The 16,336-nt window shown below is 38.7% G+C and overlaps 1 protein-coding gene across 1 annotated transcript in view; it reads left to right on the top strand.

The window, feature by feature from the left end:
* The window catches only part of SNX27 (sorting nexin 27), an 85,789-nt gene that overhangs the window by 52,064 nt on the left and 17,389 nt on the right, over nucleotides 1-16,336 (top strand). The window contains 1 exon segment of the mRNA XM_047784652.1: nucleotides 1,411-1,574. Within this exon segment, the coding sequence (XP_047640608.1) occupies nucleotides 1,411-1,574 (164 nt within the window).

Here is a 16,336-nt window from a genome sequence, read left to right as displayed (position 1 = left end):
ACAGAACAAAGCCCCATTAAAGCCAAGTCTAGATATCCGATCACTCCTTTTTTCCTCTTTTGTCAGTTATCAGTTACTCGCACCCAGCACTGGAGGAGATACTTTCATTAGATTCCTTTAAGTCAGAGGTGCAAAATCAATATATTTCAATGAAACAGTCTCAAAAATGGGGTTTTCTTTTAGCCACAACTTGTTTTAGTGTACTTTATGCTTTTTGTAGATTTTTAAGAGTATCTTTTGTTTTCAGGAGTTAGAAAGAGATGCATTGACTTAAAGCCTTTGTTTTGGTGCATGTATTTAAGTTTCTGTGTAAGCAGATTTTTTTTCACTAGGAAGTTTTATTGCATTGTGACAGAGGTTGTTCTTTTATGTTATCTTATAAAAGCTAGGGATCGTTGCAATTAGACTACAGAGGAGAGGAAGTCAGAAGTCTTGCTTTAAATGATAGATTTCCTGTGGCTTTATGGTTCTTTTCCACATCATATACATACAGGGCCAAGTCCAGAAACGACAGATAATATTGATTAATCAGACTTGGCTTATCTCGGAAAGGGAGAGAGTTTGGTGGATTTGAGTTGCCTTGCTGTCCCAGGTCAAGGTAGAACAACTTTGATTCCCCCTAAAACAGCTATCTCCCTTTTGTTCTTTATCTTCCCAACTCCCTACAGTCTAACTAGGGAGATTGAGATGTTACAAAGGATTGCTGAGGAACCAGAATGCTTGGATTCTAATCTTCTCCTTCTTTTCTAAGCTTTAGTTAACAAAATGAGAAATATTAAATCTGTCTTTTGTAGTATTATAAAGCCAAGAAAACCTCAAGAGAAGAAAATACCCTTTTTAAAGAAAAGCAATGTAGAAATTAAAAGTTGTAGTGTTTTGTCCTGCTTGAGCATTGTTAGGAAGAAGAAGTAATGCTACCTGAAGACACTTCACTTCAGTGAATGTCTTAGACTTGTGGGGGGGATGGGGAGAGCCTTTCCACTCTAACAATAAAAGCTGTCCATTGAAAACTGACACATGAGAGACTCTGAATGTACCACAGCTGGGTAAGAGGGGAGGTTTGCTTTAAAGATGTTCAGTGCACATTGCTGTAACTTACCAGATAATGGAGCAGATATTTTAACTGACTTGGGAGTAGGGTGCTGTCTTCAGAGTGGGCATATTAAGTGAAGGGCATGTCATTCACATGATAGATTTCAGTTAGCTTGAGGCTTAACTGGCCAGTCACAGTTAAAAGGTATAGATATGGCTAGACAAATGGTTATTTTGTGGTCCCAAGACAGAGCTCCTTGATGGGTCTAAGCTGATATCCTGGTTTAAATGATAACCTGTTATTTGCTTTACACAGTTCATACTAGGGAAATGCCTTATATAGCTTTTCAAGCTTTTATTGTTTTGTCTTCTCTCCAGTGCGTAAGCTGGCACCTAATGAATTTCCTCATAAACTCTACGTTCAGAATTACACATCAGCTGTGCCAGGCACCTGCCTGACTGTTCGAAAGTGGCTTTTTACTACAGAAGAAGAAATCCTCTTAAATGACAATGACCTTGCTGTTACCTACTTCTTTCATCAGGTGGGTGAATTGATCTCCCTAGAAAGGCCTGATTTCTTTTTTCTGTTTGTATATTTAGGTAATTTGCCAATTCAGTGTGAATCCTGCATAAGCTGTTTTGCCTCCTGGATCTTAGTTAAATTTATAAAATATTCTGTCTCATTTCACAAAAGATAAGTTTAAGAAGTGAAGATATCAGGGTTCAAATGTGCTTATTATTATTTTTAAAACAATAGCAGATGATCATTATGACTAACTTTTCAAAAATTTTTCTTCAAAATCATACATAAATGGAATTTACAGCATCAAATCATTCTACCCAGGTTATTTTGAAAAATATTAGTTGCTCCCACTTTTTTCTCAAAAGCAACTACTTTCTCCTCTTTTAGCTTTGTTTCTTTGTTTGCTTTATGTGTACTGTAATGTATTGTATTGTATTTTTTGCTTTTTTGGCTATACCCACAGCATATGGAGGTTCCCAGGCCAGGGATCAAATCCCACCTGCAATGGATCCTTAACCCACTGTGTAGGGCTGGGGATTGAACCATTGCCTCCACAGAGACAAGCTGGATCATTAACCTGCTGTGCCACAGCAAGAGCTCCTGTTTTATTTCTTAAAAAAAACATTTTTGGGAGTTCCCTTAGTGGCGCAGTGGTTAACGAATCCGACTAGGAACCATGAGGTTGCGGGTTCGGTCCCTGCCCTTGCTCAGTGGGTTAGCGATCCGGCGTTGCCGTGAGCTGTGGTGTGGGTTGCAGACGCGTCTTGGATCCAGCGTTGCTGTGGCTCTGGCGCAGGCCGGAGGCTACAGCTCCGATTCGACCCCTAGCCTGGGAATCTCCATATGCCACGGGAGCGGCCTAAGAAATAGCAAAAAAGACCAAAAAAAACAAAAAAAAAACAAAACATTTTTGGAGTTCCCGTCGTGGCTCAGTGGTGAATGAATCTGACTAGGAACCATGAGGTTGCGGGTTCGATCCCTGGCCTTGTTCAGTGGGTTAAGGAACTGGTGTTGCTGTGAGCTGTGGTGTAGGTCGCAGACACGGCTTGGATCTTGTGTTGCTGTGGCTCTGGCGTAGGCCGGTGGCTACAGCTCCAATTTGACCCCTAGCCTCCATGTGCTGCAGGAGTGGCCCTGGAAAAGGCAAAAAAAAAAAAAAAAAAGACCAGAGTTCCCATCGTGGCGCAGTGGTTAACAAATCCGACTAGGAACCATGAGGTTGTGGGTTCGGTCCCTGCCCTTGCTCAGTGGGTTAATGATCCGGCGTTGCCGTGAGCTGTGATGTAGGTTGCAGACGCGGCTCGGATCCCACGTTGCTGTGGTTCTGGCGTAGGCCGGTGGCTACAGCTCCGATTAGACCCCTAGCCTGGGAACCTCCATATGCCTCGGGAGCGGCCCAAGAAATAGCAAAAAAAAAAAAAAAAGACCAAAATAAATAAATAAATAAACTTTTTAAATTGAAACATAGATAACTTACAGTGTTGTGTTAGTTTCTGGTGTATAGCAAAGTGATTCGGTATCTTTTTCATGATCTTTTCCATTATATTTTGTCATGAGATCTTGAATATAGTTCCCTATGCTGTAAAATAGGTCCTTATTTATCTATTTTATGTACAGTAGTTTGCATCTGCTAATCCCAAACTCCTAATTTAGCCCTCCCCACTTTCCCCTTTGATAACCTTAAGTTTACCAAACTTAGTTTGTGAGTCTGTTTCCATTTCGTTAATAAGTTCATTTGTATCATATTTTAGATTCCGTATAAGTGATATCATGTTTGTCTTTGTCTGATTTACTTTACTTAGTATGATTATCTCTGGGTCCATTTATGTTGCTACAAATGGCATTATTTCATTCCTTTTTTTGCCATTTTATTTATTTTTATTACTTAATGAATTTTATTACCTTTATAGGTGTACAGCAATCATCACAAACAAATTTTAAGGCATTTCCATCCCAAACCCTCAGTGCATCCCTCCACCCCCCAACCTGTCTCCTTTGGAAACCATAAGTTTTTTATAAAGTCAGTGAGTCAGTCTGTTCTTCAAAGTTCATTTTTTAGATTCCATATGTAAGTGATAGCATTTGATGTTGGTGTCTCACTGTCTGACTGACTTCACTTAGTGTGATAATTTCTAGGTCCATCCATGTTGCTGTAATTGCCGTTATTTCTTTCCTTTTAATGGCTGAGTAATATTCCATTGTGTATCCGCATCTTCTTGATTCACTCCTCTGTCGATGGACATTTAAGGTTGTTTCCATATCTTGGCTATTGCAAATAGTGCTGCAGTGAACATTGGAGTACATGTGTCTTTTCAAGTCATGGTTTTCTCTGGATAGATGCCCAGGAGTGGGATTGCTGAATCAAATGGTAGTTCTCTTTTTAGTTTTCTGAGGCATCTCCATACTGTTTTCCACAGTGGTTGCACCAGTTCACATTCCCACCAACAGTGTAATAGGGTTCCTTTTTCTCCACACCCTCTCCAGCACTTATTGTCTATAGACTTTTTGATGCTGGCCATTCTGGCTGGTGTAAGGTGGTACCTCATAGTGGTTTTGATTTGCATTTCTCTAATAATGAGTGATGTTGAACATCTTTGCATGTGTTTTTTGGCCATCTGTGTGTCTTCTTTGGAGAATTGTCTGTTTAGCTCTTCTGCCCATTTTTTGATGGGCTTGTTTGTTTTTTTGGTATGGAGCTGCAGAAGTTGTTTATAAATTCTGGAGATGAATCCCTTGTCAGTTGATTCATTTGCAAAGATTTTCTCCCATTCTGTGGGTTGTCTTTGTGTTTTGTTTAGGGTTTCCTTTGCTGTGCAGAAACTTCTAAGTTTAATTCAGTCCCATTTGTTGATGTTTGTTTTTACTGTCATTACTCTAAGAGGTGGATCTGAGAAGATGTTGCTGTTGTTTATGTTGGAGAGTGTTTGGCCTGTGTTTTCCTCTAAGAGTTTTCTCGTGTCTGGTCTTATATCTAGGTCTTTAATCCATCTTGAGTTTATTTTTGTGTATGGTGTTAGGGAGTATTCTAATTTAATTCTTTTCCATGTGGCTGTCCAATTTTCCCAGCACCACTTATTGAACAAGCTGTCTTTTCTCCATTGTATATTCTTGCCTCCTTTTTCATAGATGAGTTGACTGCAAGTGTGTGGGTTGAATTCTGGGCTTTCTGTCCTGTTCCGCTGATGTCTATGTCTGTCTTTGTGCCAGTACCCTACGGTTTTGGTGATTGTTGCTTTGTAGTATGGTCTGAAGTCCAGGGAGCCTGATTCCTCCAGCTCCATTTTCCTTTTTCAGGCTATCTTTGGCTATTCTGGGTCTTTTGTGCTTCCAAACAAACTTTAAAATATTTTGTTCGAGTTCTGTGAAAAATTTGATAGGGATTGCATTGAATCTGTAGATTGCCTGAGGTAGTATAGTCATTTTGATAATATTAACTCTTCCAATCCACAAGCATGGTATGTCTTTCCATTTGTTTGTGTCTTCTTGGATTTCTTTCATCAGTGCCTTACAGTTTTCAGAGTACAGGTCTTTTGTCTTTTTAGGTAGGTTTACTCCTAGGTATTTGATTCTTTTGGATGCAATGGTAAATGGGATTGCTTCCATAATTTCTCTTTCTGCTCTCTCATTGTTAGTATATAGAAACGCTGTTGATTTCTGTGTGTTGATTTTGTATCCTGCGACTTTGCCAAATTCATTTGATGAGCTCTAACAGTTTTCTGGTAGAGTCTTTAGGATTCTCTAGGTATAGTATCAAGTCATCTGCAAATAGTGATTGTTTTACTTCTTCTTTTCCAATTTGGATTCCTTTTGTTTCTTTTACTTTTCTGATTGCCGTGGCTAGGAATTCCAAAACTATGTTGAAGAGTAGTGGTGAGAGCGGACATCCTTGTCTTGTTCCTGATCTCAGCGGGAATTCTCTCAGCTTTTTCACCACTGAGAATGATGTTCGCTGTGGGTTTGTCATATATGGCCTTTATCATGTTGAGGTAGGTTCCCTCTATGCCCACTTTCTGAAGGGTTTTTATCAGAAATGGGTGTTGGATTTTGTCAGAGGCTTTTTTCCATGTCTATTGAGAGAATCATATGGTTTTGATTCTTCAGTTTGTTAGTGTGGTATATCACACTGATGGATTTGAGGATATTGAAGAACCCTTGCATCCCTGGGATAAATGCCACTTGATCATGATGTACAATCCTTTTAGTGTATTATTGGATGCGGTTTGCTGGTATTTTGTTGGGGATTTTTGCATCGATGTTCATCAGTGAAATAGGCCTGTAGTTTTCTTTTTTTGTGATGTCTTTGTCTGGTATTGGTATCAGGGTGATGGTGGCCTCATAGAATGAGTTTGGGAGTATCCCTTCCTCTGCAATTTTTTGGAATAGTTTCAGAAGGATAGGTGTTAGCTCTTCTCTAAATGTTTGATAGAATTCTCCTGTGAAGCCATCTGGTCCTGGACTTTTGTTTGTTGGAAGTTTTTTAATCACAGTTTGAATTTCAGTTCTTGTGATTGGTCCGTTCATCTTTTTTATTTCATCTTGGTTTAGTCTTGGAAGATTGTACTTTTCTAAGAATTTGTCCATTTCTGGAGTTCCCATCGTGGCTCAGTGGTTAACGAATCCGACTAGGAACCATGAGGTTGCAGGTTCGATCCCTGGCCTTGTTCATTGGGTTAAGGATCTGGCGTTGCCGTGAGCTGTGGTGTAGGTTGCAGACGCAGCTTGGATCCTGCGTTGCTGTGGCTCTGGCATAGGCTGGTGGCTACAGCTTCGATTAGACCCCTAGCCTGGGAACTTTCATATGCCCCCGGAGCGGCCCAAGAAATGGCAAAAAAGGCAAAAAAAAAAAAAGAATTTGTCTGTTTCTTCTAGGTTTTCTGTTTTATTGGAGTATAGTTGCATATAGTAGTCTCTTTTGATCCTTTGTATTTCTGTGATGTCTGTTGTGACTTCTCCTTTTTCATTTCTAATTTTATTGATTTCGGGCTTCTCTCTTTTTCTTGATAAGTCTGGCTAAGGGTTTATTAATTTTGTTGATCTTTTCAAAGAACCAGCTTTTTGTTTCACTGATCTTTTCTGTGGTTTTCTTCGTTTCTATTTCATTGATTTCTGCTCTGATCTTTATGATTTCTTTCCTTCTACTAACTTTAGGTCTTGTCTGTTCTCTCTCTAGCTGCTTTAGATGTAAAGTTAGCTTGTTTTGAGCTTTTTCTTGTTTCCTGAGGTGGGCTTGTATTGCTATAAACTTTCCCCTTAGAACGGCTTTTGCAGCATCCCATAGGTTTTGGAGTGTCATATCTTCGTTGTCATTTGCTTCTAGGTATTTTTAAATTTCCTCTTTGATTTCTTCAGTGATCCATTGGTTGTTTAGTAGCATGTTGTTGAGTCTCCATGTGTTTCTGTTTTTTGCAGTTTTTTTTCTTGTTGATTTCCAGTTGTATATCATTGTGGCCAGAAAAGATGCTTGATATGATTTCAATTTCTTAAAGTTACTGAGGCTTGATTTGTAGCCCAGGATGTGATCAGTCTTAGAGAGTGTTCCGTGTGCACTTGAGAAGAATGTGTATTCTGTTGCTTTTGGATGGAATGTCCTATAAATATCTATTAAGTCCATCTGGTCTAATGCTTCATTCAGGGTCTGTGTTTCCTTACTGCTTTTCTGTCTGGATGATCTGTCCATTGCTGTAAGTGGGGTGTTAAAGTCCCCCACTATTATTGTGTTACTGTTGATTTCTCCTTTTAAGGTTGTTAGCAGTTGCCTTATATATTGTGATGATCCTATGTTGGGTGTGTAGATATTTAAAATTGTCATATCATCTTCTTGGATTGATCCTTTGATCATTATGTAGTGAGTGTCCTTCCTTGTCTCTTAAAATATTCTCCATTTTAAAGTCTGTTTTGTCTGATAATGAGGGTTGCTACTCCAGCTTTCTTTTGATTCCCGTATGCATGAAATATTTTCTTCCATACTCTCACTTTGGATTTGTATGAGTCCCTGGAAGTGAAGTGGGTCTCTTGAAGACAGCATATATATGGGTCTTGTTTTTATATCCATTCAGCCAGTCTGTGTCTTTTGGTTGGGGGTTTAGTCCATTAACATTTAAGGTAATTATTGATATGTATGGGGTTTTTTTTTGTTGTTTGTTTGTTTGTTTGTTTGTTTTTTGCCATTTCTTGGGCCGCTCCCGTGGCATATGGAGATTCCCAGGCTAGGGGTTGAATCGGAGCTGCAGCCACTGGCCTACGCCAGAGCCACAGCAACGTGGGATCCAAGCCGCTTCTGCAACCTACACCACAGCTCATGGCAACGCCGAATCGTTAACCCACTGAGCAAGGGCTGGGATCGAACCCACAACCGCATGGTTCTTAGTCGGATTCGTTAACCGCTGCGCCACGACGGGAACTCCTGATATGTATGTTCTTATTGCCATTTTATTAATTGTTTTGGATTTGTTTTTGTTGCTCATTTTTCTTCCCATCTTCTCTTGTTCTCTTTTTTGTGGTTTGGTGACTGTCTAGAGTGTTGTATTTTAGTTGATTTTTCTTATTTGTTGGTGTATCAATTATAGATTTTTGGTTTGCAGTTACTCTGAAGTTTTGATATGAGTCTATATATATATATACGAGATTGTTTTAAGTTGTTGGTCTCTTAATTGCAAGTGCATCTCCAGTGTCCTGCATTTGTACCGTCTACTTCTCACGATTTCTGATTTTGGTAGCATAATTGTGCGTAGTCTGATTTACTTTACTTAGTGTGATTATCTCTGGTCCGTTTATATTGCTGCAAATGGCATTATTTCATTCTTTTTTATGTCTGAGTAATATTCTATTATATAAATATATCACATCTTATGTATGTATTTATTTATTTATTTTGCTTTTTTTTTTTTAGGGCTGCCCTCAAGGCATATGGAAGTTCCCAGGCTAGGGGTTCAATTGGAGCTGTAGCTGCTGGCCTACGCTACAGCCACAGCAATGCCACATCTGCAACCTACACCATAGCTCATGGCAACACCAGATCTCCAACCCACTGAGCAAGGTCAGGGATTGAACCCACATCCTCATGGATACTAGTTGGATTTGTTTCCACTGAGCCACGATAGGAACTCCCACATCTTTATCCATTCATCTATTGATGGATATTTAAGTTGCTTCTGTGATTTGACTATTGTAAATAGTGCTGCTGTGAAAAATTCGAAAATTTTCTAATTTTAATTTTGTCCAGATGTATGCCCAGGAGTGGGATTGCAGGATCACATGAAAACTCTATTTTTAGTTTTTAAGGAACCTCCATGTGTTCTACATAATGGCTGTACCAATTTACATTTCCTCCAGTGGTGTAGGAGGATTCTTTTTCTCCAAACCCTCTCCAGCATTTATTATTTGTCGACTTTTTAATGACAGACATTCTGATCAATATGAGGTGATAACTCATTGTAGTTTTGATTTGCATTTCTCTAATAATTAATGATGTTTAGCATCTTCTCATGTTCCTGTTGGCCATCTGTATGCCTTTGGAGAAATGTCTAGATCTTCTGCCCATTTTTTTATTGGATTTTTTTTTTTAATATTGAGGTATATGAGCTGTTTGTATATTTTGGAAATTAATCCCTTGTGAGTAGCATTATTTGCAAATATTTTCACCTAGTCCATAGGTTGTATTTTCTTTTCTTTTTTTTTTTTTGGTCTTTTTGTCTTTTGTCTTTTGTTGTTGTTGCTATTTCTTGGGCCACTCCCACAGCATATGGAGGTTCCCAGGCTAGGGGTTGAATCGGAGCTGTAGCCACCGGCCTACGCCAGAGCCACAGCAACGCTGGATCCGAGCCATGTCTGCAACCTACACCACAGCTCACGGCAACGCCGGATCGTTAACCCACTGAGCAAGGGCAGGGATGGAACCCGCAACCCCATGGTTCCTAGTCGGATTTGTTAACCACTGCGCCACAACGGGAACTCCTGTATTTTCTTTTTGCTTGTGGTTTCCCTTTCTGTTCAAAAGCTTGTAAGTTTGATTAGGTCCCATTTGTTTATAAATTTTGCTTTTTTGTTTTTGTTTTTTTTTTGTTTGTTTATTTGTTTTTGTCTTTTTGCTATTTCTTTGGGCCGCTCCCTCGGCATATGGAGGTTCCCAGGCTAGGGGTCGAATCGGAGCTGTAGCCACCGGCCTACGCCAAAGCCACGTGGGATCCGAGCCGCGTCTGCAACCCACACCACAGCTCACAGCAACGCCAGATCCTTAACCCACTGAGCAAGGGCAGGGACCGAACCCGCAACCTCATGGTTCCTAGTCGGATTCGTTAACCACTGTGCCACGACGGGAACTCCCTAAATTTTGCTTTTATTTCTGTTGCTTGGGAGACTAACCTAGGAAAACATAGTGAGCTTTATGTCTGAGAATGATTTGCCTATGTTCTCTTCTAGGAGTTTTAGGGTGTGGTGTCTTATATTTGAGTCTTTAAGCCATTTTGAGTTTATTTCTGTGTATGGTGAGAGGGCGTGTTCTAACTTCATTGATTTACATGCAACTGCTCAGGTTTCCCAGCACCACTTGCTGAAGAGATTGTCTTTCTTCCATTGTACGTTTTTGCCTCCTTTGTTGAAGACTAATTGACCGTAGGTGTGTGGGTTTATTTCTTGGCTCTCTCTTTGGTTTCATTGGTCCATATGTCTGTTTTTGTGTCAATACCATGCTGTTTTAATTATGGTTGCTTTGTAGTAGTGTCTGAAATATGGGAAGTTTATGCCTTCTGCTTTGTTCTTTTTTCTTCAGGATTGATGAGGCAATCCTGGATCTTTTATGGTTCCATATAAATTTTACAATTATTTGTTCTAGTTCTATGAAAAATGTTTTGGGTAATTTGATAGGGATTACCCAATCAAATAAATCTGTGGATGCTTTGGGTAGTATGGCCATTTTAACTATGAATCCTACCAATCCAAGAGCATGGGATATCCTTTTTATCTTTTATATTTATTTTCATATCTCTATTATACCTTGGTTATATTACTCCTACTTGATATTTCAGATTCAAGCAGTACCTTTTAATTTCCAGCTATAGAAGATGAAACTTTAGCTTAGCTCCATTTCCCTCCCACACACCCACTGTATACTCATACTTTTTTATCTCCCCGTCTTCTTACTATAATCAGATTATAATATTTGTTAGATTAATATTCATTGTTTATGCTATTATGACTATAAATAATGAATTTATAGCAGACCCATATGCTTTTTACTTTCTGTCATTGCTTTTTACTATCTTTACTTTTCACTTTCCATTAAGCATTTTGTTTAAAATTATTTGGAAAATAATAACCCATGTCATGATACTTCATAAAGTATCCCACTACTATTCTAATGGGATTTTTATTACATTTACAATTTGATGAAGAATCACCATTTTTATTAAATGTAGTATTCCCAATTAAATGAGTAATGTTTCCATTTTATTTAACTCATCTTTTGTTTCCTCAAGTAAAGTTTTGCCATTTTATACTTTCACATATGCCCTCTTAATTCCCAAGTATTTTATATTTTTATCACAATTATGAATGGGGACTTTTTTCTTTGAATTGTTGGAGCAAAAAAATTGTTTTCTAGAAATCAAAATATCTGGCTGAAATCCAAGCTCTGCATTGGGTAAATCCTTAGTATAGCTTTATGGAGATGTTTTATGATCTATTAAAGGGTAGTAGTAGTACCTGGCCTTTTTTTAAATCAGTATCAAAATCTAAACAAAGCAGAGCATGTGAAATTACTTTTTTTTTTTTTGCCTTTTTGCCTTTTCTAGTGCCACCCCCCACGGCACGTGGAGGTTCCCAGGCTAGGGGTCCAGTTGGAACTGTAGCCACCAGCCTACACCAGAGCCACAGCAAGGCAGGATCCAAGCCGCGTCTGCAACCTACACCACAGCTCATGGCAACGCCAGATCCTCAACCCACTGAGCAAGGACAGGGATCACACCAGCAACGCCATGGTCCCTAGTTGGATTCGTCAACCACCACTCCATGACAGGAACTCCTGAAATTACTTTTTGAATTATAAAACTGTAAAGCAAAAGTAAAATATTTATGGAATTTCCATGTGCTTCAACAGGTTTTTCTTTTGATCCAGGTTGTTGTCACTGGATCAAAAGAAAAAAATATTAGGTACATAGAAAGAAAAGCTAGTTTTTTTTTGTTTTTTGGTGTTTTTTTGTCTTTTTCTTAGGGCCTCACCTGTGGCGTATGGAAGTTCCCAGGCTAGGGGTTGAATTGGAGCTGTAGACGCTGGCCTACACCACAGCCACAGCAACACCAGATCCGAGCCATGTCTGTGACCTATGCCACAGCTCACGGCAATGCCAGATCCTTAACCCACTGAGTGAGGCCGGAGATTGAACTCACATCCTTAGGGACTAGTCAAGGATGTTACTTACCACTGGGCCACAACAGGTACCCCCGAAAAGCTGTTGTTTTTGTAGCAGTGTCTCATACCTAACAACTTTTCTGAATTCTCCTATTGCTTCAAATGATTTTTTAATCACTTATCGAGACATAATTGACATATAATAAACTGTACATATTTAAAATTTATAATTTGATCAGTCTTTTTTTTTTGGCTCTCAACTTTTTTTTTTTTGGCTCTCAACTTTTTTTTTTTTTTTTGGCCATGCCAAAAAACAGTGGCAATACCAGATCTTTAATCACTAGGCCACTGGGAGCTCCTCCTCTTAACCATTTTTAAATGTACATTTCAATAGTGTTAAGTATATTCACATTGTTGTGCAATGGATCTTTCTAACTTTTTCATCTTGCAAAACTGAAACTTGAAGTTCTCTTGTGGCACAGAGGGTTAAGGATCCATTGTTGTCAGTGCTGTGGCATGGGTTCAGTCCCTGGCCTGGGAACTTCTGCATGTTGGGGGCATGGCCAAAAAAAAAAAAACCTGAAATTGTCTACCCATTAAACAACTCATTTCTGCCTCCCTTCTGGCAACTATTATTCTACTTTCTATGAATTTGACTGCTTTAGATATCTCATATAAGTACCATCATATAGTATTTTTTTTGTCTTTCACGACTTGCTTATTTCATTTAGCATAATGTCCTCAGGCTTATTCATGTTGTAGCATATGACAGAATTTCTTTCCATATTAAGGCTGAATAATGATATTCTACTGTATGTATATATCACATTTTGTTTATTCATCTGTGGATGGACATTTGGGTTGCTTCCACCTCTTGGCTATTATGAATAATGCTGTTATGAACATGGTTATGTAAATATCTCTTCAAAATTCTGCTTTTAATATACCCAAAGTGGGACTGATGGATCATATGGTAATTCTGTTTTTAATTCTTTGAGAAACTGCCACACCATTTTCCATAGCATCTGCACCATTTTACATATTCAGCAGTATACAATAGGTCAAATGATTTTTCGACTGAATAGGTAAAAGTTTGTCTTTTGGAAAATAATATTAAAAATTTCCCCTCACTTATTAATTTTAGTTACTTTTTTTGTTTGTTTTTTGTTTTTTGTCTTTTTGCTATTTCTTTGGGCCGCTTCCGAGGCATATGGAGGTTCCCAGGCTAGGGGTCTAATCGGAGCTGTAGCCGCTGGCCTACGCCAGAGCCACAGCAACGCGGGATCCGAGCCGCATCTGCAACCTACACCACAGCTCACGGCAACGCCGGATCCTTAACCCCACTGAGCAAGGGCAGGGATCGAACCTGCAACCTCATGGTTCCTAGTCGGATTCGTTAACCACTGCGCCACAACGGGAACTCCTAATTTTAGTTACTTTTTGGTATCATATTTTGATGGTGGGAATATCACATGCATCTCCTCAATTCTGAAATGAGATCAGTTGTGAGATACACTACTATTTTATGTACTGCTAAGAGAAAAAAGCTACCAATTAAACAACACATCATTAATTGAAAGATATATCCTGATTTTAGGAATAATAAAATGTGAAAAAATATGCATCTTAGAATTGGTGAAATACTAGATAGTAATGATGGTAATGAGTCTTTTCCTTAAAAAATTGGTAAGGTCAGGAGTTCCCGTTGTGGTACAGTGGAAACCAATCCGAGTAGCATCCATGAGGACAGGTTCAATCCCTGGCCTCGCTCAGTAGGTTAAGGATCTGTCATTGCCGTGAGCTGTGGTGTAGGCCAGCAGCCATAGCTTCAATTCAACCCCTGGCTGCGAGTGCGACCCTAAAAAAGCCAAAAAAAAAAAAAAAGAAGAAAATTGATAAGGTCAAAATCCACAGTAGGTATATTTAACTTCTGGCTAAACCTGGCAGATAAAACATATATTTAAACTATTTCTTCCTGAAAGCTCGCTAAAATAATAGCAATGAATTTTAAGAGGTGTTTTAAAACAACAGGAGAGGAGACATAGCAGATGAGAATGGTCAACAATTTTTAGAAAATGAATGCTTGAATGAAGCAACAGGAGTTTGATGTTTGGTTATTGTGGAGGAATCAGTGAGAGGCATGTGGAAAGTTACAAATAGATATGAGACAGTTAACTTCAGAGGAAAAAAATACACAAGAAAGGAAGCCCTAGTACAGTATATGATTTAGTTGTTACATGCTTACAATAATGTATTGATTACAATAATCGGTACCGAATATGGATTTAATTTTTATTGAGATGTTGGAGGAAGAAGAAGTGAGAATATAGTGTGATGTAAGAAAGCTAAAACTTATGATTTTTAACACAGCAAATCAACATTGTCTAAAATTTATAAGTTAGGAATTAGCAGCATAAGCATGACATTTAGAATTATGAAAGGAATATCACAAAAAAAATTGTTTACAGTGCTTAAAAGTATCTGTGGAATGAGGCTGTGGGATCAGGAGTCTTGTTAGGCACCTCTTAGTAATACACACGTTTTTTAAAAGCTATGCACATCTTTTATGTTAAAACTTTTTAATTAAGGGGAAAAGGAATCTAGCGTGGTTTTCCACTCAGAACTAGTCAAGCAGTATAATCTTGACTAGAAATGAGAGAGGAGAGAACATTTTTACTGCCCCCACATGAAAATAGTTCACTTAGAGTGGCTGGAGTAGATGTTCATTCTGACCCCCCTCTGTCCTGGGAAAGTGTTCATCAATGTTCAAGTGCTATTACTAGTCAAACACAGATCTAGGTATTGGGGAAACTGAAGAGATGAACCAGTTTATCCCTCTTTACCTCTTTCCCAGCTTTTCAGTAACTGGTTTAAATTTGGCCTGGAGCAGCTGAGTCTTTTGGTGATAAATAACAGTGTTCAGGTTCTTGAGGACATTGGCAGCAGTTCTTATTGAGCATCCCTTCTATGAATATAATCCTCTCTGCCTAAGTGAGTCCTCGCATGTGTGGCTAGAGGAGAGGCTGGCATCATCTTTCCATTAGATAGTCCTCAGCAGCATGCTAATATCCTTGTGTGGTTCTTAGAAGCTAACTTAGGTAAATGATTCTAATATCAAGGATAGTAATAATAACTATTTATATATATGTATATATACTTTACAAAACTGTTAATATCTTTTATCTCATTTTGTTGTCCACCTACAAGATGAGTATTATTCCTGTTTTACAGACTGAGAGGGTGTAAGTAACTGACTCAAATGCATATTGGTAGGTGACAGAGCTAGAAGCTGAGCCTAGTCTCTTGACTTCAATCCTGAATTCATTCTGCTATGCAAATATTTTCCTTTAAAAGACTATGGGAGAGTTCCCATTATGGCTCAGTGGTACTGAGCCCAACTAATATCCATGAGGATGTGGGTTCGATCCCTGGCCTCGCTCAGTAGGTTAAGGATCTGGTGTTGCAGTGGGCTGTGGTGTAGGTTGCAGATGAGTCTCGGATCCCACATTGCTATGGCTGTGATGTAGGCTGAGAACTTCCATTCCATATGCTTATATTCCATTCTTTACAGCCTTAAAGAAAGCAAAAAAAAAAAAAAAAAAAAAATTACTGGGAATGATTTCTACCTTAAAGAATAGGCAGTTTTCTGATAAAGGTTCAAGTGGGCCTCTGCCTGGTGCCTACTTAGAGTTGTTCTCAGTAACTCACTAGGTTAGATCCTGAATGCCCTGGACAAATGGTTCTATTTGTTCTTTTTTTTTTTTTTTTTTCCCCCAAGGTCAGTTTTCCCTTCCATTAGATTTTTTAAAGTTTTTCTTGGGGTGGAAAAAGGGTGAAGTAAAGTTGGGAAGGGAATGTGTATTTCACATAGCTGAACTAGGAATAGTTTAGAATTTACATATGGTAGCTGGGCATATTGCCTGAATCAAGTCCTTGCTGAAGTTTTTCCATTCATGGTCTTAGATTTATCACTTCCTCTCTTCCACTTGATACCACCCGAGTTTAAGCTCTTGTTTCACTTCATGCTTAAAGTACCACAACATTGTTGATCTCCCTTAGTTCAGTCTCTCCTTAGCTTTAAAAATCATTTGGCAGTTGTATATAGATCAATTTTTCTTAAACATTTTTTAAAAATTGTTTATTTTAACTTCCTGCTGTCTTCCTAAATTTCTGTGCCTGCTTTTCAGGGTCCTTCCATACTCTGTTAACCTACTTATCCAGAATTATTTTTCATTGTCCCCTAAAAGATACCCTTTATTCAAATCAGGCATGTCTTTGAATGTATTTAAGCTCAAACCCATTCCTGTTTTCTGACTTCAGCTTGTAGTTTCTTCTGTTCAATCTATTCTTTGTGGTTCAGTCTAGACTTCCCTCATAACTATAATAAGCAATAAGCTCTCCCATTCTGGCTGCATGTATCACTTACTATCTATACC

This window comes from Phacochoerus africanus, chromosome 6 (genome assembly GCF_016906955.1).
Source record: "Phacochoerus africanus isolate WHEZ1 chromosome 6, ROS_Pafr_v1, whole genome shotgun sequence".
Lineage (NCBI taxonomy): Eukaryota > Metazoa > Chordata > Mammalia > Artiodactyla > Suidae > Phacochoerus > Phacochoerus africanus.
Note: the sequence above shows the minus strand (reverse complement) of the source record. Positions and strands in the feature narration are given on the sequence as shown.